The sequence below is a fragment of the Podarcis muralis genome, chromosome 2, assembly GCF_964188315.1.
Source record: "Podarcis muralis chromosome 2, rPodMur119.hap1.1, whole genome shotgun sequence".
Classification (NCBI taxonomy): domain Eukaryota; kingdom Metazoa; phylum Chordata; class Lepidosauria; order Squamata; family Lacertidae; genus Podarcis; species Podarcis muralis.
The window spans coordinates 13,704,316-13,727,086 of record NC_135656.1 but is presented as its reverse complement, the minus strand read 5'-3'; the positions used below and the strand labels follow the sequence as shown (position 1 = coordinate 13,727,086).

Genomic DNA, 22,771 nt, shown 5'->3' with positions numbered 1-22,771 from the left:
GTGACCTCTGAGCAACTTCCCTGCGTGAATTGGAATTGTACGGAAGCGAAACAAGCATTTTATAGTAATACAGACTTTGCAGCAAAAATTAGCATAAGACTAATAGAATAATATTGAGCTTAATGTATAAAGATGAGGCTTAGCTTTCTTACCACTACAGCTTCACTTCACTTCCTTGACTAAATAGCATCTGGTTGGATTTCACTATCCCCTGGGTAAAATTATAGGACAGAATGGACTTAGCTAATAAAGTCATATTCACCCAGAGCCTCTAAAGTCAGCTGGCATGGCAGACCAAAGTTTCCATCACATTCATCTGCCCAAGTCCTAAGACTCTTGACTAGTTACTACAAACATATACAGTGGTACCTCGGGTTAAGTACTTAATTCGTTCCGGAGGTCTGTTCTTAACCTGAAACTGTTCTTAACCTGAAGCACCACTTTAGCTAATGGGGCCTCCTGCTGCCACCGGAGCACAATTTCTGTTCTCATCCTGAAGCAAAGTTCTTAACCTGAGGTACTATTTCTGGGTTAGCGGAGTCTGTAACCTGAAGCGTATGTAACCTGAAGCGTATGTAACCCGAGGTACCACTGTAATCACTCATCTCAGTGTCCAGGGTCCAAACCAATTCATAACCTTTCGGGGACAGCTGCTCATTACATGGTAATAATAATCTGCATCTGAGCGAATTTGTGGCAGAGGTTAAGATTTAGACCAGAGAATAAGTTCACTCCCAAGCTTGGAGGCAATACTGGCTCAAGTTCTATGATTTCCAAATAGTTGCTAGCAGCTGTCAGAAGAAACAGAAACTTCTCCCTCAATTCTTCCCACAGCCTGATTTTTCTTTATGTCTTGACTGAGCACAGAAGGGGAGTACAGTTCCACTGTTGCCCTTTCAACAATGCAGCATGGCAAACTTGCCTCTCCTTCTTGTGCTGATAGATAGCATTACAATACAGTAGGATAATCTCCTCCCTCCATACTTAAGCTCCTTCCTCATTATCTTTAAATCACTAAAATCCACTAATTTTCCTTTAGTTTTGATCCTCCAACCCCTATGCCCAGTGGAAAGAGCCAGCTAGTCTAGGTTAATTATCTGCTAAATAAAAATCTTTCAACCAGCATTTTACATTATCAATACAGTGCTACCTCGGGTTAAGTACTTACCGTATTTTTTGCTCTATAAGACTCATTTTTCCCTCCTAAAAAGTAAGGGGAAATGTGTGTGCGTCTTATGGAGCAAATGCAGGCTGCGCAGCTATCCCAGAAGCCAGAACAGCAAGAGGGATTTCTGCTTTCACTGCGCAGCGATCCCTCTTGCTGTTCTGGCTTCTGAGATTCAGAATATCTTTTTTTCTTGTTTTCCTCCTCCAAAAACTAGGTGCGTCTTGTGGTCTGGTGCGTCTTATAGAGCGAAAAATACGGTAATTCATTCTGGAGGTCCGTCTTAACCTGAAATTGTTCTTAACCTAAAGCACCACTTTAGCTAATGGGGCCTTCTGCTGCCGCTGCCGCCCGATTTCTGTTCTCATCCTGAAGCAAAGTTCTTAACCCAAGGTACTATTTCTGGGTTAGCGGAGTCTGTAACCTGTAGCGTATGTAACCTGAAGTGTATGTAACACGAGGTACCACTGTACACACATGCTACCACGCACAACTAAAGGAAACAAATTGTAAGGAATTCCTTGTTGATCATCTCAGTCACAGCACGATTTATTTTCTTGCCATCACTGGCCCATTTGTTTTTAAACAGGTATTAAAAGCCCTTTGAAGAGTAGAACAACCCCTCCCCCAATTCCAGGTGCTCAATATCAGCACCCTTGTGCATTTTGCAAGCCAGATACTGGCTTTCACCAGGAGCCAGTCTATACATGTGGAGGCTGGTAAAACAGCTGCAAGGCACAGGCAACCGCTCCAGAGGCATAATATATAAATTGGCTTGCTCCTCCCTCTTGGTACAGGTTAGAAGGATGGATGTTCATACTCCCCCACTCTTTGCACTCAAAGCACGGATTGCACAGACAAATTAAATGACTTGCCCGGTGTCATTATAAGGTGGTAGCAGAGCCACAATGGAGCACAACAAGTTCTTCTATTCAAGTTTGGATGAACTCTGCCTCTGAGAGCTGGAAATGAACCCAGGAGCTGTGTTGTTGGTCTCTTGACTCCAACCTACAGATCAATGCACCTGCACATAGCCACTAAGTATTAAAACACACACACACACACACAGAGGAATGGGCTACGCAGTAGAAAAAAACAAGACTTGGATCCACATATGGAAGTGTCTCTTGTTCCCTTTAAAAATAGCAAACAGAAAAGGCCTGATAACGGTGGGTTTCTAAAAAGTCAGGTGAGTGATACTGCATCACTTATTCACTTAAAAAATTTGATAAAGAAGCTTTGTTTGTGTTTTCTTTTAGAGATACAATGTTGTATACAGATTGTAAGGTGTGTGTCCCCCCAAAAGGCTGCTGGGACAATAATTATTGGAGCTAGGAAGAGGGAGGTGGTCTACAAGGACTTTGCCAACTCATCCACCAGACCAGGCAGGCCTTTGCGCTTCATAGTTCATCATGTGGGAGATGCAAGGCGTGGTCACACAGATCTACAACGGAAACACAGACAATTCAATTCATTACAAGAACTGGAACTTCCAGATAGACAACAGAGCTGATTCAAACTTGCCCAATATTATATCATAGCAGCAGTCCCCACAAGAAGGTGCAATGGTTGTACTTCTTCACTCTACACAAAAAACCAATAGTTCTCAGTCTGAATTACTCCCCTACAAAATGAGGCTTTATCCAAAATTATAGTAAATCTAAATGTTGTAATGTAAAAAAAAAAAAAAGAATTTTCATAACACAACCTTTTCTTTTTTAAAATCTCAGCAATTGTTTTCAGATTTATTTTCTGAAGCTGAACTCGAGATTTGGTGCTGATATTTGACTGATGATATGTGGACAAAGTGGAACTCATTTTAACAAAATGTGGTGATCACGGGGCAACATTTTATTGGGAGAGGTCTTCTGCACTCTAGCCTGCTCCTTTTCACTGCTCCAACCCTACCAACTTTCATTTCTGTCATGCATACTAACAGCTCCTGATAAAAAAGCCCGTTTTAAAACACTCCCCTTGTAAAAAGGTATTCCACTGTGCAGAGCTTACTGCAGAGTTTGTTCTCACAGAATTGCTAGTGAATGGACAAAAAAGGATGGACTCCTCATCCAAGGGTTAAAAATTTGTTCCTCAATCCCACATCTGCACAGCACATGGGTCATCAATTCAAATGCTGTCTGCCAGCCATATTATCCACCTGTGAGTTGTTCCACATACACAAATACATTTCTGAAGACCCCAGCAGTTCTGAGCTTTTGATAAAAAGGGTAGCGTTCACCTTGGTGCATCACGAGTTGCAAATATATTAAAGACCTATCCTAAATTGTCATTTGCCGAAATATCTCTGTCAGCCTCTGCTCTTTTTCTCACAGCCAGGTCTTGCCCAAGAAACTTTTCACCACAAACAAAATTCACAGTTCGAATCACCCTTTTCTCTTCGGTAAAGGTAAAGGTAAAGGTACCCCTGCCCGTACGGGCCAGTCTTGACAGACTCTAGGGTTGTGCGCTCATCTCACTCTATAGGCCAGGAGCCAGCGCTGTCCGCAGACACTTCCGGGTCACGTGGCCAGCGTGACGAAGCTGCTCTGGCGAGCCAGAGCCGCACACGGAAACGCCGTTTACCTTCCCGCTAGTGAGCGATCCCTATTTATCTACTTGCACTTTGACGTGCTTTCGAACTGCTAGGTTGGCAGGCGCTGGGACCGAGCAACGGGAGCTCACCTCATCGCAGGGATTCGAACTGCCGACCATGCGATCGGCAAGTCCTAGGTGCTGAGGTTTTACCCACAGCGCCACCCGCGTTCTCTTCTGCAGGGAAGATTAAATCAATAATGACTCAGCAATTGCTTTCGGGCCACAGGATCAAACAGGGTTAGCTTATCTTCCTAATCATCATGAACATCATGAGACTAGCCACGCAATCCCAAGGACTCTGGCGAAGTGGTAGTATGAACAGATCAGGTGAATATGCAATTGATTTGGGTGACAGCCAGTTATTAAGCCACTTCTCCAGGTCTACAGCAGCTGTGATCCTCACCTTGCTGATCTGTAAAAGTAATATGTGGTCATAAAGAATCAACTTTGGCTAAACTTCCTTGTTCAACTTGGCTTTGAGCCTAAAATCAGGTGGATTTGTGTGTTAATTATTTGGCTGGGTACTACAAATAGCCTGTTACGACCTGGTGGTCAGAAATAGGCGCTGCATTTTGGCTGTGCCAACGTGGCATGCCTCCAACCCTCAAACACTGGAGGGTAAAGGTCAGGTGAAAACAACACAGTCAGGTTCGTAGTCCAAAAATAGCTCAGTGCTACAGGAAGAGGCAGTTTCCTAAACGGACCCCTGGCAACAGGCTGCTTGTCATTCCTCTGAGAGCCAGTGAAAATCCAGCAGGAAAGTGAAGGCAAGAAGAGACTTTTCATTTGTCGGTTTTATCGGCTCCAAGGAGTTTCCTAAACTGACCAAGAAATTAACAGGAAAAAAGAAACTACAGAGAATGCAACTCTCAGCATACTTTCACATGCCCAGGTAATTTGAGTTTCTAGGACAGCTAAAACATTCTGTAGATATCTAATAAGGCGTTGCTTAGCCCAAACCCAAGATGCAGGTAAATCTAGGACAAAGACAATTCTGTAGGAGCAATGTATTTTTTTACTTATTTTGCATATCAGTATGCCAACCTTCAATCAGTTTCATTTAGCTACACTGTGCCCAAACAGGCTCAATTCAAGCCATGGAAGGTTACAGTTCAGTGTGAATTGACAAACCATAAAAAGGAAAAGGACCCCTGACAGTCCAGCCCCGAACGACTCTGGGGTTGCAGTGCTCATCTCGCTTTACTGGCCAAGGGAGCTGATGTTTGTCTGCAGAAAGTTTATCCGGGTCATGTGGCCAGCATGACTAAGCCGCTTCTGGCGAAACCAGAGCAGCGCACGGAAATGCTGTTTACCTTCCCACCAGAGTGGTACCTATTTATCTACTTGCACTTTGACGTGCTTTCGAACTGCTAGGTTGGCAGGAGCAGGGACTGAGCAACGGGAGCTCACCCCATCAGGGGGATTCGAATCGCCGACCTTCTGATCGGCAAGCCCAAGGCTCAGTGGTTTACACCACAGCGCCACCCACGTCCACCATAGCCAATGGTCATTCCTTTGCATCCAGATAATTGGGAGTGAACTTCTGACGCCAAGTGCAGAAAAAGTGGAAAACAAATGTGTGCCTCTGTTGGCTTCATCTCACTTATTTGTATCCTACCCTTCCTCCAAGTTTATCCATTAAGTTTAATCAGTGAGCAGAGATTTGAACCTGGGTTTCCCCACTCTAAACCACTATACCACCCTGGTACTCACTGTTTTAAATTTGCAAGCTGAAATCATGGTTTGGTGCAGTGTCTGAACTGAGACACAGAAACAAAGCACATGGAAAAGCTGAAACTGGTCAACAACCTGCGGTTTCCTATCTGCTAGATAACAACGTATTGTTCAATCTTATCCATTCATTTCTTGTGGAAAAGAACCCTATGCAAAACAGTGGTGGCCAAACTTGGCCCTCCAGCTGTTTTGGGACTGCAATTCCCATCATCCCTGACCACTGGTCCTGTTAGCTAGGGATGATAGGAGTTGTAGTCCCAAAACAGCTGGAGGGCCAAGCTTGGCCACCACCGACTAAGGCTTTCTCCAGTTAAAGGAATCTCAGTCTGAACTCCTTGCCCCTGCTGCACCCCTGATCAAATTCACCCTACCCTTCTGGAGTCTTTCCTCCTACTGCAAATAGCAAGCGGTGGGGAGGAAGACCGCATTGACTCCAGGTGAATAAAGGCCTCCCTTCTTCTATATTGCCTGCTCTGCCTCAGAGACACTGAGGTGGGAAAGACAGACCAGGTGAATCACTTGCCATGAGTGACAGCCCTGAAGCAAAAAAAGGCAGGGATACGAGGCAAGGCCACAGAGAACCCTTTAGGTTTACTATTTATAGCACCTGCACTGTTCTCTCGGCATCTGTGAGCTCCAGTTACTGCAGGACGCCATTCTATGGATGTTGTGAGGCACTACAGAACGCTATGGGGTATTGGCAAGCAATGCCAAGGACAGGTCGCGGTGGGAGAGCAGCAACTTTGCCTCGTTGCCAGGAGGTAAGAAAAGATGTTCCGCTCAACAGCACCAGCCTGTTTCAGTTCAGCTGCCTTTACTGTTTCTAAGCGTGGAGAGAGGAAGCCAAGCACAGGAAGCTGTGCCAAGAGAAGAAGGTCATCTGTCTCTTAGGAACATTCTCCAAGGTCAAAGCGCAGCCAAAATCCTACCTGAAGTTTCTCTTCCTAGAAACTTAGTACAGCAACTGTTCAGAAGAGGGCAAAGTCAGAGCTTGTTAATCAGGCAGTATTTAGCTGGGAACTGAACTAAAGCTTCTCCCCTTCTGAGACAAGCTGAAGCTCGATGGAATGAGATGCCTGCTCCCTGAAGTTTGAGGGAGAGAAGTCCCTTTTATTTTTAGAGATATCAAGGTCCTTCAACCAATTTGAATGGTATTCGTCAACTGGAAAATTAATTCAGTGCTCCAAACCCCTGCTGAGCACCAATTTTATCCAGCAGAACGAACTTTGGGTGAAAGAACTTAACACCAGTCAACAAGAGCAGAAATCGAAAGCAGGTTCATAGGAAGGCAAGATGGCCCTGATTACTGTATTTTCTACATTGAAATACCGTGGTACCTCGGGTTACACACGCTTCAAGTTACATACGCTTCAGGTTACAGACTCCGCTAACACAGAAATAGTACCTTGGGTTAAGAACTTTGCTTCAGGATGAGAACAGAAATCGTGCCCTGGTGGCGCGGCAGCAGCAGGAGGCCCCATTAGCTAAAGTGGTGCTTCAGGTTAAGAACAGTTTCAGGTTAAGAACGGACCTCCGGAACGAATTAACATACGTATTCATAAATGGCACCGTTATAGAAAATAACAGCGTAAAACATAAAAACGCAGGCGCAACAGTAAAAACACCAGTTGCTATTTCAGGTTTTCAATAAATAATAGTGTTTGTTTGTTTTTTAAATCATGTCCCAAAAGCTGTCTGAACAATGCTGCTTTTAAAAGATGCTTGAAAGGAAGCCGGGATGACTCCTGCTTAACAATGTCTGCCATTTTGTACTTGTGACTAATTGTCTACTGCCCAAAATGGAAGCTAGTGGCTCCACTGGCATTTTCTCCATGTTGGAAAACTGGCTTCACTGCAAGATAAAGGAAGGTACTTCTTGCCTGGAATGCAGAGCTCTGCCTCCTTGTCAGAAGAATGGCCTACATCCTTGACTACTGGGCTTGCTAGCGAGGCATGATGGGAGTTGTAGTCCAAAAACAGCTGGAGGCCCAAGGTTGGGGAACACTGGCCTATGCCATGGGCTGGTTGGACACTGAGGAAAAGGGGGAGGAGCAAGTTGGGGAACCACCAAGGGAAGAAGGCTCAGAGCCCAGGAAGTAGTGGTGGTGGGGCAACAATGAGTGCTCAGAGGGAGAAGACTGGGAAGAGAAGGGGTCAGAAGTTGAAAGAGTGACAGGGCTCAGTGAGTTGAGAAGAGTCTGTGGCAGAGAGAAGTCGGGTATCAGAGGCTGAAGTTGAAGATGAAGCAGGCGAGTTGGGAGGACGGAGGTCAAAAGGCAGTCAGGTTAATAAAGAGTCAATAGTGTCTCGTCTCCCCATGACTCCCAGAATCGGGAGAGGTATGAAACAGGAGAAGCAAAGGCAGGCTGCCCCCGCAGGTGCAGTCTCTGATTGCTTGCAAGAACCCCAGGAGAGGAGGAGACATAGAAGGGAGATGGGGACTTTTAATCTCAGCAACATACCAGTGGTACCTCGGGTTAAGTACTTAATTCGTTCCGGAGGTCCGTTCTTAACCTGAAACTGTTCTTGACCTGAAGCACCACTTTAGCTAATGTGGCCTCCTGCTGCTGCCGCGCCGCCGGAGCATGATTTCTGTTCTCATCCTGAAGCAAAGTTCTTAACCCGAGGTACTATTTCTGGGCTAGCGGAGTCTGTAACCTGAAGCGTATGTAACCTGAAACGTATGTAACCCGAGTTACCACTGTATTTATATAGCGCCCTCCCCGGCCAAGACTGGGCTCAGGGCGGCTATCATCAAATATGGTATAAAACAATGGTAACAAATATGGTATATTAACAATGGTATAAAATCGAACACATTACCTCCTAAAAACAAGTCAGGATCAAATTGAAATCTAATTACAGTGGTACCTCGGGTTAAGTACTTAATTCGTTCCGGAGGTCCTTTCTTAACCTGAAACTGTTCTTAATCTGAAGCCCCATTTTAGCTAATGGGGCCTCCCGCTGCCACCATGCCCCCGGAGCACGATTTCTGTTCTCATCCTGAAGCAAAGTTCTTAACCCGAGGTACTCTTTCTGGGCTAGCGGAGTCTGTAACCTGAAGCGTATGTAACCTGAAGCATATGTAACCCGAGGTACCACTGTATTTTATGGAGTAGGGCCTACAGGGCAAGAGCTGCTGTGCTTCTAAGGCCTGGAATTCAGCCAAATCTGCAAAGATTACGTTTCGCTAATAAAGAGTTGACTCCAGCTTTCGACGGAGTGAATTACTGACCGGCTTGATCTGCAAACAGCCTAGTCCTTTGCTTACCTGTTCGTTTGCTGCATAGTCGGTCCTTGACATTTTCTGCCTCATGGGAGAAGAATTCTATGAACTCATCTTCATATTCTTCAGCTATACTCTCACACTGCAAAGGGGAACCAAGGAAGTCAGCCGTGCTATACATCGTGACTGCAACGTACGTTCTTTGATGTAGGCACCAGCTACCTGTTCCACTTCCCTAATACGTACTGCAAAGCGTGGAGCTGGTCCAGAGTCGTGGCTGCAATTATATCATCACAACTGCAGCATCGACTGTCTGTCACCATAACCAGCTGAAAGTATTAAGATAGAATTTGGAAGGAAAAGAGGCTACAGGTTGCAGCCAGGAGGTTCCACTGGAGTCTCCTTTTCTCCAGCAGCCAAGTAGTCTCACACCCAGCTTCACTCTCTGCATCACTCACCGCAAACTTCAGGCTCGATGTCATATCGGTATCAAATTTGGTTTGAGAAAGGTCCATCTTGGTCTCATCGCGGGAAATCACCCTCACATAGCTTTTCCGGTGGGTGGAAGGATCTTCCTTTTCGCCATACTCTTTCATCTTGTCACAGATGCGCTCCAACAATTCCGTCAGGTGAGCTTCCGACCTGGCATAGGGCACCTGTGGAGGAATGGCAGCTTGCTAGGAAGGTGGGAAAAGCCTCCCCCACCTTTACCTTTATCAGATCCTATTGTAACCTAATTTTCCTCGGGCACCATGCACGTCTTACAACCTATCACTGAGGAGCAGTCAATCATTTGGCCATTTTACCAAAAGGAGGACACTGTAATGATTGCCTTAGTTTTCATCTTTCTGTGACAACCTAAGTCGCCAAACAGAAGGACCAACGGCAGCCACTAAGATCTGGAACTTGGGATAAAGAAATTATGTGGAACTATTGTTGAGCTCTATATTCCCCCGCTCACGGGCTCCATGTTCCTCACCAGTCCCTTCTTAGCTGCACCTCTAGAATTTGAAATTTCTGTTTTAGGTGTGGAGAACTTTTGGCTCTCCATGAACTACAACTCCCATCGGCGCCAGAAAGCATGGCCCATTGCAAGGGATGATGGGAGCTGTCGTTCAGCAACATCTGGAGGTCCAGAAGTTCCCCACACCTAATATAAATAATTACTGATTTCTGTTTATTGTTGGGGGCTGCTTTGAGAGATGTAAAAGGATAAAAATGCAGGGATGTAGCCAGTGCTCCACGAGCTTAATTCTCTTGGCACAACCAGATTCATGTTTCTTCTCCTTCCCTTGCACAAAGCCAAAATTTGCTCCAGAGGATCCGTCAACCCCCCAGAGCAGTTTTTGAGGGTGCACAGTGTGCTAGAGGGGACAGGAGAGGAACAGGAAGTTCCATTTTGCACACAGAAGTCCACTGTGCCAGAAAAGGTGAAGAATTGGGTGCCGCCCATAAAAAATAAATTCCCTTTCACCAGGAGTTTAAAATCTCAGCACAAGGGTTTTCCCCACACATTTCTTCAGGGTGCTAACCATCTCCCTGACTTCCTATTTGTCAGATCACCACAAAAGTCTCCAGGGATTCAGCCAATCAAGGGCAAGCATGAAACATGTTACCTCCACGACGGACTGGCTTCCATCTGGGTTGATGCGGAAGGAACCTATCTGGATCATTTTCTTGGGATCTACCTGAGATATTTCCCACTCCAGCTCATCCACCAGTGCCCTGCATGCTAAAACCAATGAAAAAAAAAAAGAAAGAAAAACTAGCTCCAAGAAGCAGTACTGATCATAGCACTCAGGAAGACAGCTATATTAACTTCATGATCGACTGCTTGATGCCAGGAACATTCTCAAGATTTGGCAGCTGAACAAATGCATTCTTCAGAACCCAGCATACTGCAAATGAAAATATGCCTTGCCTATGTCTTGTAACAACAATTTATTTGCAGCACTTGATAGAACTTATCATTTACGTTAGGCAAGTCGTGCATGCAGGGGAGTGAGGGCAACAAAACAACTGCACTCTCTATTCCCCTATTCTTCTTTCTCCTCTGGCGTAGCATCAGCAAGCAAGACTACCAAAGCAACAGTTGCTGCTTCTGGGACTTGTGCTTGCAACCCAAGAAAAAGGGAAAATTCAATAGCAGGGGATGGGTAGTTATGCTAACACTCCCATAAGGCTTTTCTGAAGACACAGGTCCAGTGACCTCCTCTCCCATGTGGACACTGCCAAGCAATGCTTCTGTGTGACAGTGTTCCACATGGTGAGGGATGTGTGGGGCTGGAGCCGTCGAATCTCACACATTTGGGCTGACTTGCATGGACACGTAACGGCTCAAAGGGTTATGCCATTTCAACGTCACTTTTCAGCAGCCTCTACGTAGGCCAGACAGTTCTGTTATTGTGAGTGGAAGGATGTTGCTTCAGGCATGCAGGGAAGGCAGGAGAAGGTGGCCTGTAGCCTTCCAGGTGCTGTTTGGCTTCTATCTGCCCCAGCCTGTGTGGCCGTTCATCAGGAATGATGGAAATTGTCCCGCAGCAACATCTGGAGGGCCACAGGCTCCTCACCTCAGTCGGGAACTAATTTAACAGGAGTTTTGAACCAGGGTTTCCCAAACTTGGGTCTCCAGCTGACTACAACTCCCATCATCCCAAGCTAGCGGGATCAGTAGTCAGGGATGATGGGAACTGTAGTTCAAAAACAGCTGGAGACAGAAGTTTGGGAAACCCTGTTTTGAACTGAGAAGGACTGAAGGCCCAGGAATGCTGGGTTCTGGCCAACTGAGTCACTCTACTCAGGCAAGGGTCTCTATAATAGCCTCCTCCTCAGGAAATAGCAGCAAACCGTGGCAAAGTCGTCCCCTTAATATGCATGGCAGCTACTTACTCCCAAGACTCAGGCAAATGATTTTTTAAAGAGTCAAACACCCTTCTTATGCATCTCAGTTGCAGAGTCCCGTTGCACATAGCTGAAGTCTGTAGAGGTCACTTTTGCTGCAAAAAAACTGGTGAGGTGCCTAATAAAGGGAAGGCCCTTGAGATCACAGAGTCGTAGAATTGTGGGACCATGAGGATCATCTAGTCCAACACCTGCAATTCAGGAATCTGCAGCTGTCCCATGCACAGTGACTGAACTGAAACCTTGGTGTTATCAACAGCACACTCTAACCAACTGAGCTGTCCAGGCTGACCAGTTATCTGACCAGATCAGAGGGGCCAGATGAAAAACCCCTTGGAGCCTGTTTGAGCCCATGCCACCAGCTGCCCATCCCTAGGATAAGACCTTGCTGTGGCCAACCTTTCATCTCCAGATAATGATGAAAACAATTAAAGAACAAATAGATGCAGCGTATTCCTACATGCACAGGAATGGAACCATTATGTTTATTTCAAACTAAGTACCTAGGTGCCCTCAGACTACTACTGTGGGGGGTCACTCAATGGGAACTGATCTGTTATGAGATAGGCTACCCTGAAAAAGTTTGCTGCCACCATTGCACATCACACCCTGCAACAGAGTGAGTGGACTGGGCACTCTGGTCCATTTCCTAGAATTCTCAGGTGCCAAATCAATGTGGAAAGGCTCTTTAAAGGCAGAGAGTGGTGTAAGCAGTGCTTTTTTTCTGGGGGTACGCAGGGGTACACTAAACGTTTTCTGAATCTAAGTTTGGCCTCATTGAGGGGCAGTATTTCAATATGAGTAGGAAAATGAGAGTACCCCTAAACATTTTTTTTAGACAAAAAAGCACTGGGTGTAAGCAATGTTATTTTACTGCTCTGTATTTCTCAAGCTCCACCACCCATTTTCCTAATGAGATTGCTATGCGAGAGTCTGCTTTACCTCCACAGCGGAGATCTTGGCTCCTCCGGGCCAAAGCACCACTCAACAGCAGCAAGAGGGCAGCGGACAGGCAAACCGTGCTTGAAATCCAGCCATTCATCTTCAAGGGTGTGGGCAAGCGTCACAAGCTGCACAGAAAGTCAGAAGTTATCCCAGGGCTGCATGGAACCAATTATCTAGCTGGCTCACAAACCCAAAAAAAGCAAACTGCTTCCGTTACCAGGAATCTCATCCTAACCTCCCACAGCCATGGAGACGTGTTCATGAGCCACATGCAAGCAAGCAGTCCAATGGCTGTGCTCAGCCAGGGCTCCGTAGTACAACTTATTATGCTAAGCAACACTCTCAAAGCTAGCATTTATCCCCACATCCCAAGCTCAGCTTTAAAATACAAAGTGCCCTCTGTGTGACAGGCCAACGGCAGCAGCTATTCTGAGGCTGTTTTAAATGTTTGCTAGCTTGCTGTGCTTTCCACAGATGACGAAAAATAACCCCTCTGCAAAACCAAATTCAACACACAAAAGTGTGTGTGTGGGGGGGGGGGGAAATGGGTGAACCGAAAAGGTATGAAAAACTCCTGGACGGCTCCCAAGAGAAGAGGCAATACAATATAGCCTATTGGGCATAGTGTTCACACCTATCAGATCAATCAAGAGTTAACAGAGGATAGGCAGAGATCTCACTGCCAACTAATATTTGTAAGTAGTGCTACATTCCTGGATTTCAAAACAGGCTTCACTCCTAAAAGGACTCTCATTTTACCTCCATATCCTTGTACCTTTTCAGATCCCACTTCTTGCACCTCTAAGCTAAATCCCATGAGAACCTAATATATCCCAGCAAAGTTATGAGACCCAAATATACACAGCAGAGTTATGAAGTAGAAACTTTCTAGGGCCACATCGCTTCTGACTTAGAGGTAGGGGGTTGAATTCTACTGAAGTAGAAGCAGGCCTATGAGGGAGAGGACATTTGGTGGTATCCAACTAGGTTTTACTCAGAATAGGTAAAGGTAAAGGTACCCCTGCCCGTACGGGCCAGTCTTGACAGACTCTAGGGTTGTGCGCCCATCTCACTCGAGGCCGGGGGTCAGCGCTGTCCGGAGACACTTCCGGGTCACGTGGCCAGCATGACATCGCTGCTCTGGCGAGCCAGAGCCGCACATGGAAACGCTGTTTACCTTCCCGCTAGTAAGCGGTCCCTATTTATCTACTTGCACCTGGGGGTGCTTTCGAACTGCTAGGTTGGCAGGCGCTAGGACCGAGCAACGGGAGCGTGACCTTTCGATCGGCAAGCCCTAGGCGCTGAGGCTTTTACCCACAGTGCCACCCGCATCCCCTTTACTCAGAATAGGCTCACTGAAATTAATGGACCTAACTTAGCCGTGTTCATTAATTTCAATGGGCAGGAATTAACCAGTGATTCTGTCTTTGCAACAAAGGTCCCCCCCTCCGCTCCTGCACTTCCCAAAATTGGCTCTGGGGGGTGCATCAGGAGAACACTCGAACAGCACACAAGTGGAAGGGGGGAGGATCGTTTTGTCTGGCAAGCCAAAATCTTGTTGTCCCAGAGTCTACTCTAAGTAAAATGTTGTTGAAGTCCATCCACTGTTTAGGATATATCCATATCTATCTATCTATCTATCTATCTATCTATACACACACACACACACACACACACACACACACAGTGGTGCCTCGCAAGACGAAAAACTCGCTAGACGAAAGGGTTTTCCGTTTTTTGAGTCATTCCGCAAGACGACTTTCCCTATGGGCTTGCGAAACGTCTTGCGAGTTCTTGCAAGTTTGTTTCCTTATTCTTAAAGCTGCTAAGCCGTTAATAGCCACTAAGCCGCTAATAGCCGTGCTTCGCAAGATGAAAAACACGAAGAGACTCGTGGAACAGATTAATTTCGTCTTGCGAGGCACCACTGTATATATATGGAGGTTCTTATAGGTTTTCCCCCCATGTTAGGGAGAACTTAAAAAGCACATTCACTCAACTGCAATTAAAAGTGGTATAGTCCAAAGAGGACTCTGCTATTTTGCTGTACGTGGGACTTGGGTTTTCAATGCCCTCGTGCAAAACACATGTTCAATAGCTTGCAATCTGTGGAATCCAGAGTTTCCCAATGACACATCCAATTGAAATGAGAGTTGGGCTCTAAGCTCAAGCAGAAAAAAACCCTGTCAGTACTAGGGTATTTTTATCCAATAACACACGTAACGATACCAGTGTTCATATCCACTTACGTATAAGCATCTCAACCTCTAAAAACAGAACCACACCATAACACAAGATGTATGGAAACCATAACAGGGAAAGAATGAAGCACCAATTTCAAGAAATGTTGCATACAGTGGTCTCAGGATGGGCTCACATATGCCTTTTATGCACTGAAGACTGGGTTTCATATGCACGATTGTCCCCCACTGCACATATAGATGTCCAAAAATTGTAATGATTTCTGGTCACAGCTCAACATATATCACTCAAGCCAAGAGCCCTGCCAGGTGCTTTTCACGGACATGCATTACTCAAAATAACTGCAGGTAAGCCCTGTGCTCCACCTGCACCTACAAACGTATGGTAAGCAACACCACACCTACGATACGATACAATAATCTTTATTGTCATTGTCCCATACAGAACAACGAAATTGAAAATATACAAAAATATATGGTCTTTAGTACAAAAAATGATGTTGGAAATGCATATAGTGTGTGTGTGTACTGCAAGCATCTTGGAGGAAGTGCACTAATTCTCTAATTTCAAGTACTGGTTTGTTTGCGGAGACTGAATTAATCTTACATCAAATTGGAAAAAGGTGCCGACTGTCAATCCCTCATACTCCATAGGACAGGAGAGGCAAATCTACAGTGTCAAAGTCTTCATAGAGATCTTCTTTTCTTAAATTGTATTTACTGATTTTTTTGTCCATTACCAGTACAGAGGTCTTCTATCTAATCAAGCCACCTGGACTGAAGTTCTTTCCAAGTTCTTTTTAATCACGGATCAAAACATTCATATGGGCAGATTCAAAAAGCAAGGCATTGACGCCTCACAGCCACAATGTGCAGAATCAAGTCGCACTGAGTTGTTTCTAAGATCTCTTAAGAGCATTTAGTGTTGGAGCCTACAGTTGCAACCCTAAACTAGAGCAGCAAAGCCAATGAACATATCGGGCTGCTTTGCAGGCAGTCGAACCACCTTTCGCTAATGTGGGCCTGGATGTCTTTAGACCTTGGAGCATGGCCATGTGCAAGACAAGGGGAGGTCAAGCTAACAATGAGCGCTGGGCAGTGTTTGAGTTATCTGCGCATTCCACATCAAGATCACTGAGTCCATAGGCACTACCAGTCTCATCAATGCCTTGAGAAGATTCGTGGCCATACATGGACCTATCAAATTCATTAGGCCCGATTGTGGCATGAATTTCGTGGGAGCTGGGACTAAAGAGAAAAAAACGACACTGACCCCGCTCTCCGTGACTACCGCAGTGCTCGGGATTGTGCATGGATCTTTAACCCTCTCCATGCCTCCCACATGGGAGGTGCTTGGGAACACATGACTGGTATGGCACGTAGAATTTTGGATTCAGTGTTGACAAGAGCTGCACCTCTTACCCATGAGACCCTGGTCACCCTCATGGCAAAGGTCACTGCTATGATCATCGCCAGACCCACAGTTCCAGTTTCTCAGACAGCCCTAAACAGCCTCGGTCCAGTATACCTGAAAGAGCATCTCCACCTCCATCGTCCTGCCCGGACACCGAGGTCCAGTGCCAAGGGCCTTCTGGCGGCTCCCTCACTGCGAGAAGCCAAGTTACAGGGAACCAGGCAGAGGGCCTTCTCGGTAGTGGCACCCGCCCTGTGGAACGCCCTCCCATCAGATGTCAAAGAGAAAAATAACTACCAGACTTTTAGAAGACATCTAAAGGCAGCCCCGTTAAGGGAAGCTTTTAATGTTTAATAGATTACAGTGGTACCTCGGGTTAAGTACTTAATTCGTTCCGGAATTAGCTAATGGGGCCTCCTGCTGCCGCTGCAGCCCAATTTCTCTTCTTATCCTGAAGCAAAGTTCTTAACCTGAAGCACTATTTCTGGGTTAGCGGAGTGTGAAACCTGAAGCGTATGTAACCTGAAGCATATGTAACCCAAGGTACCACTGTATTGTATTTTAGTGTTTTGTTGGAAGCCGCCCAAAGTGGCTGGGGTATAAATAATAATAAATTATTATTATTATTATTATTATTATTATTATTATTATTATTATTTGAATGTGTGATGTAGATTTTTTCGTTGTTCTGTATGGGACAATGACAATAAAGATTATCGTATGGAAGTGGTACTTCACCTTGGACACGCGAACGACGACCTTGCAAGGTAGGTCGCTCCCTCCCGCGTTCTGTAGGCGGGGGACCGGAGGCGAGGGGACGGTGGCCGGCTTCCCTGAAGCCTCCCAGTGTGTGGTGCGTGGCAGGGAAGAGGTCTGACCCGTTGCCTTCCCGACTCCTGCCAACTACACCGGCGTGGAAATGGTACCCGCCATAGGTACTCCCTCGGCTTCCCTCGCCCGGCTTCGCCTCCTCACACGACGCCACCCGAGCCCGCCCGAACCCCACCACTCGGCGCCGGCTGCAGCAGCGAGCGCCTCCAACTCTTCCTCTAGGGGTGGCCAACGTCCGCCTGATCGGAATCCCACTCCACCGGCCGCGCCACACACACAAAAAGGCGACGCTAAAAAATGATACCTCTCTCCCCGTATCAGCAGCCTTTCATCGCGGCCTCCCTGGAAACCCTGGCCCTGCTCTTCGGAGCAGGCGCTTGCCAAGGACACCTCAGACTCCCGCAAGGACCCTTCGGCGAGGGCCGCGCCCCCGCCTCCCCGCCGCGGGCTCGCGTGGCGAACAGCGCGGCAGGCTGCCGGGCGAGGTGGGAGGGGCTGTCTCGAAACGTCACGTCCCCCAGCAGTGCGAGGGGGCCAGAGTGGGCGTGGCTCTTTCGCTCCCCGGGAAGCGTGGAGCTAGGAACGCCTTCTAAAGCCCCGTCCCATAGAGTTGCGAAAAAGGGTAGAGTGACACAAGCCCCCAGGGAGCCTACCGAGCGTGGGTAAATTTAAAAGTCCAACGTGTCTGCCTTCAACAGGCTAGAGCAAGATTGTGGTGAACTCATTGCGCAGGCTCAGCCTCACAAAGCCGTACTTTCCAACATTTTCCCGATGAAAATTTGTTGTTGTTTAGTCGTGTCCGACTCTTCGTGACCCCATGGACCAGAAAATAGAGATAATAATAATAATAATAATAATAATAATAATAATAATAATAATAATAAATTTTATTTATATCCCGCCCTCCCCAGCCGAAGCCGGGCTCAGGGCGGCTAACAACAATCAAATAATCAAGCAGTCAAATAATCACACATTCTAAAAATATTTCATTATAAAAATTAATTAAAATCAAATTGATGGCAACCGATTAAGCAAAATTCTGTGCAGGTTGCCAGAGGAGGGAGTCAGGCTGCGCCCTGACCAAAGGCCTCGTGGAACAACTCTGTCTTGCAGGTCCTGCGGAAAGATGTCTTATTCCATTATTATTATTATTATTATTATTATTATTATTATTATTATTTCCCACCCATCAGAACGGCTTGCCCCAGCCACTCTGGAAGACTTCCAAAAAATATAAAAACATAATTAAACGTTAAACATTAAAAAAACTTTCCAGTGGTTGTATAGTATATTCATTGTATAGTATTCATTGTATACATACGATTGTGTATCATCTGACCCATCTACTGCAATTATTAAGTTTGCAGATGACACCACCATAATGGGTTTAATAACAGGTTGAGACGAATCAGCGTATAGAGGGGACGTCCAAAAAATATCTACATGGTGCCTAGGGAACAACTTGCACCTTAATATCGCAAGACAAAGGAGATGGTGTTGGACCTTCGGAGGAAGAGAGGAGAACTAGCCCCGCTGTACATCGGGGAGGGCTGTGTGAAGAGAGTCTCTTCCTTTAAATTCCTAGGAGTTTATCTCAGTGAAGACCTTACTTGGAAAATAAATACAACCCAGGTGGTTAAGAAAGCCCAACAGAGACTCCATCTCAGAGTCTTGCGGAAGAACAATGTCAATCAACATTTGATGATCTCCTTCTACCGGCCAACAATAGAAAGTGTCCTTTCATACTGCATCACGGTGTGGTATGCTGGTTTGACATCATCTGATAGGAAGTGTCTACAGAGGGTGGTGAATACAGCACAAGATATTATGGGCTGTCCCGTGAATCCACTGGATGAAATAGCGGAAGAACGTTGCCTCAGGAGAGTAAGGAAAATTTTCAGGGATGATTCTCACCTTGGCCGGAACTTTCTTGATCTCCTGCCCTCAGGCAGAAGATATAGAAGCAGGATTAGTCGCACCAACAAGGTAAAGAACAGCTTCTATCCCTGGGCTGTTAGGCTGCTGAATGAAAAGATAACAACAGGGCAACTGACTTTCGGGTTTGGTGGGTGTGCGTCAGTAAAGGAGGGGAATTAAGACTAAGAGAGCTGAGGGGGGGGGTGCTCGTGTAATCTCACTGTATACAAGTTGTACAAGTGACAATAAAGTATTTCAATATTTCAATAGTTACTTATCTCCTTGGCTCAGGGGTCACATAACTCCATACCCTCCAACATTTCTCCGATGCAAATAGAAACATCCCACCATACCCTCCAACATTTCTCAGATGAAAATAGGGGTGTCCTAGGGATAAGCGGGACATCTCAGGATCAAATCAGAAAACGGGACAGCCTTTGTAAATCTGGGGGACTGTCCCTGGAAAACGGACACTTGGAGGGTCTACCCACACACCCATTGGTAACATGGAGATAAACAATAAGAGTTTACAGTATATGCATTTTAAAGAGGAATTTTAAAGGAACTAATAAACATACAGATCACTCTCCCACCCACAAGACAAACTCAAAGACAGTCACAACTATGCAAAGGCCTGGATTTCTCATTTATTTCCTAAGGTCGTCTGTCCTTTTTATACTCCCGAGGATGGGAATGAGGCAATAAAAGGATCTTCACCTCAAAGGACAAGAATATACTTTTAAAATCAAATAAAAATTATGTTAGGGTGGCAAACTAAATTTTGTGAATATATTGAACTAGCCAAGATGACAGCGTCAATCAGAATGCAATCAAAACAAAAATTAAGAAAGGAATGGAAACGTGTTGAAAAATATATTGTACAAAATCATTCTATCAGAAATTTATGGATAAGTATAGATTGAACCCATTAAGTTAAGAAGCTATGTTTTTAATAGATGAATGATCATTCTAATAAACAAAAATGAACACAATTATTGGGGGGGGGGGTTAAGTAACAAGTTGGATATCACGCATGTGGGTGAAAGAAGTCACATGGGTATTTGGGTAAAAGGGGAGGTGGTTATAGGGTTAGATGTGGGGAATTTGTAGAAATAATGTATGTTACGTACAATGTTGAATGTGTATCACAATTAACATGTAACTTGAATTAATTTAAAATAGAATATTTGTTGAATATGATAAATAAGGCCATGGTATGTACAAGTTTACAATATGCAGAGGATAATATGTGCATAGAAACTGGAGAGAGAGGAGCTGAGGGAGGGAAATGTAAATGGATATATTGATTGATAATTTGGTTGTTACAATTTTTCTATAAATATATACATATAAATAAAATAAAATAAAGGGGGGGGAATTATTTTTTTAAAAAAAGAAGAAAGAATAGGGAAGTGCCAGCATCAGATTTAGGGTGGTGCGGGAGGTTCCCCCACACAAGGCAAGCAAAGAGGGTGTATAATAATAATAATAATAATAATAATAATAATAATAATAATTGTTGTTTTACTAAAACCTATATTTATAAATGTACCTACTCAAAGTTAGGCTATGGTCAGATAGACAACTGAGTTGCTGCAACCATGGCATAGTGCACTTGAGAGCATGCGCAGAACGGGAGGGTGCCAAGTAAATATTTATGGCGGCAAATTTTGTCCTCGCTCCAGCCACCAAAATCTGCCCCTGGAAAGTGCCATAGCTCAATGCTTTGCATGCAGAAGGTCCCAGGTTCAGTCCCTGGCATCTGCAGCCAAGACTGGGAATGTCTCCCTATCTGAAACCCTGGATTGCTGCTGGCTAGTTTTGAGTACTTAGGCAACACAAAGATTGATACACCAATGGTCTGACTTAGTGTAAAAGGTGCTTCCTATGTTCTTAGATGGTCTCTCAGGTCCACATCTGTCACTGCAATGACAAAGTCCAGGATTTCCATGTTGCGAGTGTGACCATGCTTCAAATATAACCAGAGATCAGATAAAGAAGAAATAGGTTTCATTGTGTTCAATGGTACTTATTCCTAGGAAACTGATTAGGACTGCAGCCTTATTCACAAACTGGGTAGTAGGCAGGGAGTTTAGAAAAGGGTACCGTATTTTTCGCACGATTGGACGCACCGGACCATAGGACGCACCTAGTTTTTTTGGGGGGAAATAAAGGGGAAAAAATTCCCCTTTATTTCCCCCCCAAAAGCAGGTCAGGGAAACCGAACCAGGTCGAGGAACAGCGGGATAGTGGCGCTGCGCCTCCCTGCTGTCCCCCGAGCTTGTGGGGCTGGCCGATGTCTGTCCGGCGGGCGGGGCGCTCTGCTTCAGGGCGCCCCACCCGCCGGGCGGCAGGCTGCCAGCCGCAGCGTGGGGAGCCCTGTGGGGAACTCCTGCAAGGCTCCCCACTCTGCGGATGTATGCCTGGCGCGAGGGGCGCCTTGCTTCAGGGCGCCCCACCCGCCAGGCAGCAGGCTGCTATCCGCAGCGTGGGGAGCCCTGTGGGGAACTCCTGCAAGACTCCCCACTCTGCGGATGTATGCCTGGCGCGAGGGGCGCTCTGCTTCAGGGCGCCCCACCCGCCAGGCAGCAGGCTGCTATCCGCAGCGTGGGGAGCCCTGTGGGGAACTCCTGCAAGGCTCCCCACTCTGCGGATGTATGCCTGGCGCGAGGGGCGCTCTGCTTCAGGGCGCCCCACCCGCCAGGCAGCAGGCTGCTATCCGCAGCGTGGGGAGGCCTGTGGGGAACTCCTGCAAGGCTCCCCACTCTGCGGATGTATGCCTGGCGCGAGGGGCGCTCTGCTTCAGGGCGCCCCACCCGCCAGGCAGCAGGCTGCTATCCGCAGCGTGGGGAGCCCTGTGGGGAATTCCTGCAAGGCTCCCCACGCTGCGGATGTGTTCCCGAAGCGCCTGGAGCTCTGCTTTCAGGGCGCCCGACGCTCCGGGAAGCAGGCTGCTATCCGCAGCCTAGACACGGCTAGCGGAGCGCTAATCCCGAAGCTTGGGGCGCGCTGAGCTCCGCATGCCCCAAGCTTCGGGATTAGCGCGGCGCTTCGCTATCCCTGGGAGAGCCCCGCGACGTCGCGGGGCTCTCCCAGGGCTAGCGAGACCCTGCCGGCACCCAGAAGCTTGGGGCGCGCTGAGCTCCGCACGCCCCAAGCTTCGGGATTAGCGCGGCGCTTCGCTATCCCTGGGAGAGCCCCGCGACGTCGCGGGGCTCTCCCAGGGCTAGCGAGACCTTGCCGGCACCCAGAAGCTTGGGGCGCGCTGAGCTCCGCATGCCCCAAGCTTCGGGATTAGCGCGGCGCTTCGCTAGCCCTGGGAGAGCCCCGCGACGTCGCGGGGCTCTCCCAGGGCTAGCGAGACCTTGCCGGCACCCAGAAGCTTGGGGCGCGCTGAGCTCCGCATGCCCCAAGCTTTGGGATTAATGCAGCGCTCCGCTAGCCGTGGGAGAGCTGGGTCTCTCACGGCTAGCGGATAGCTTCCTGAAGCCTGGAGAGCGAGAGGGGTCGGTGGGCACCGACCCCTCTCACTCTCCAGGCTTCAGCGAAAGCCTGCATTCGCTCCATAGGACGCACACACATTTTCCCTTGCTTTTTAGGAGGGAAAAAGTGCGTCCTATGGTGCGAAAAATACGGTAATTCATATTACCTTACTTTGTGTAATCACAATCTCAACAAAGCTGGCAAAGGTCAGTTGGCTAGATTTACTGAGGTATTGTTATCTACACAATTATGTCATTTTGTCCTACGTTTGTAAGCAAACGAGAAGAAAGTTACTTCCAGTTTTGCACTCACATCCATTGTTCCATGGAATGACCCATTTTCTCCGATCAGAGACATTCACA

The 22,771-nt window shown here is 46.8% G+C and overlaps 1 protein-coding gene across 3 annotated transcripts; it reads right to left on the bottom strand.

The window, feature by feature from the left end:
* Positions 1–1,686: 1,686 nt before the first annotated feature.
* On the bottom strand, positions 1,687–17,473 carry CNPY2 (canopy FGF signaling regulator 2). 3 transcript variants are annotated; one of them, XM_028710010.2, is made up of 6 exons: positions 17,314–17,473; positions 12,561–12,688; positions 10,334–10,449; positions 9,176–9,373; positions 8,763–8,859; positions 1,687–2,609 (listed from the first exon to the last, which is right to left on the bottom strand). In XM_028710010.2, the coding sequence occupies exons 2-6, from the start codon at positions 12,658–12,660 to the stop codon at positions 2,566–2,568; spliced, it is 555 nt and encodes a 184-aa protein (XP_028565843.2). In that variant the 5' UTR covers positions 12,661–12,688; positions 17,314–17,473; the 3' UTR covers positions 1,687–2,565. The 3 variants fall into 3 exon arrangements, with proteins under 3 accessions (XP_028565843.2, XP_028565834.2, XP_028565852.2); XM_028710001.2 differs by lacking the exon at positions 17,314–17,473 and adding an exon at positions 16,917–17,057; XM_028710019.2 differs by lacking the exons at positions 8,763–8,859; positions 17,314–17,473 and adding an exon at positions 16,917–17,057.
* Between the last annotated feature and the right edge of the window lie 5,298 nt (positions 17,474–22,771).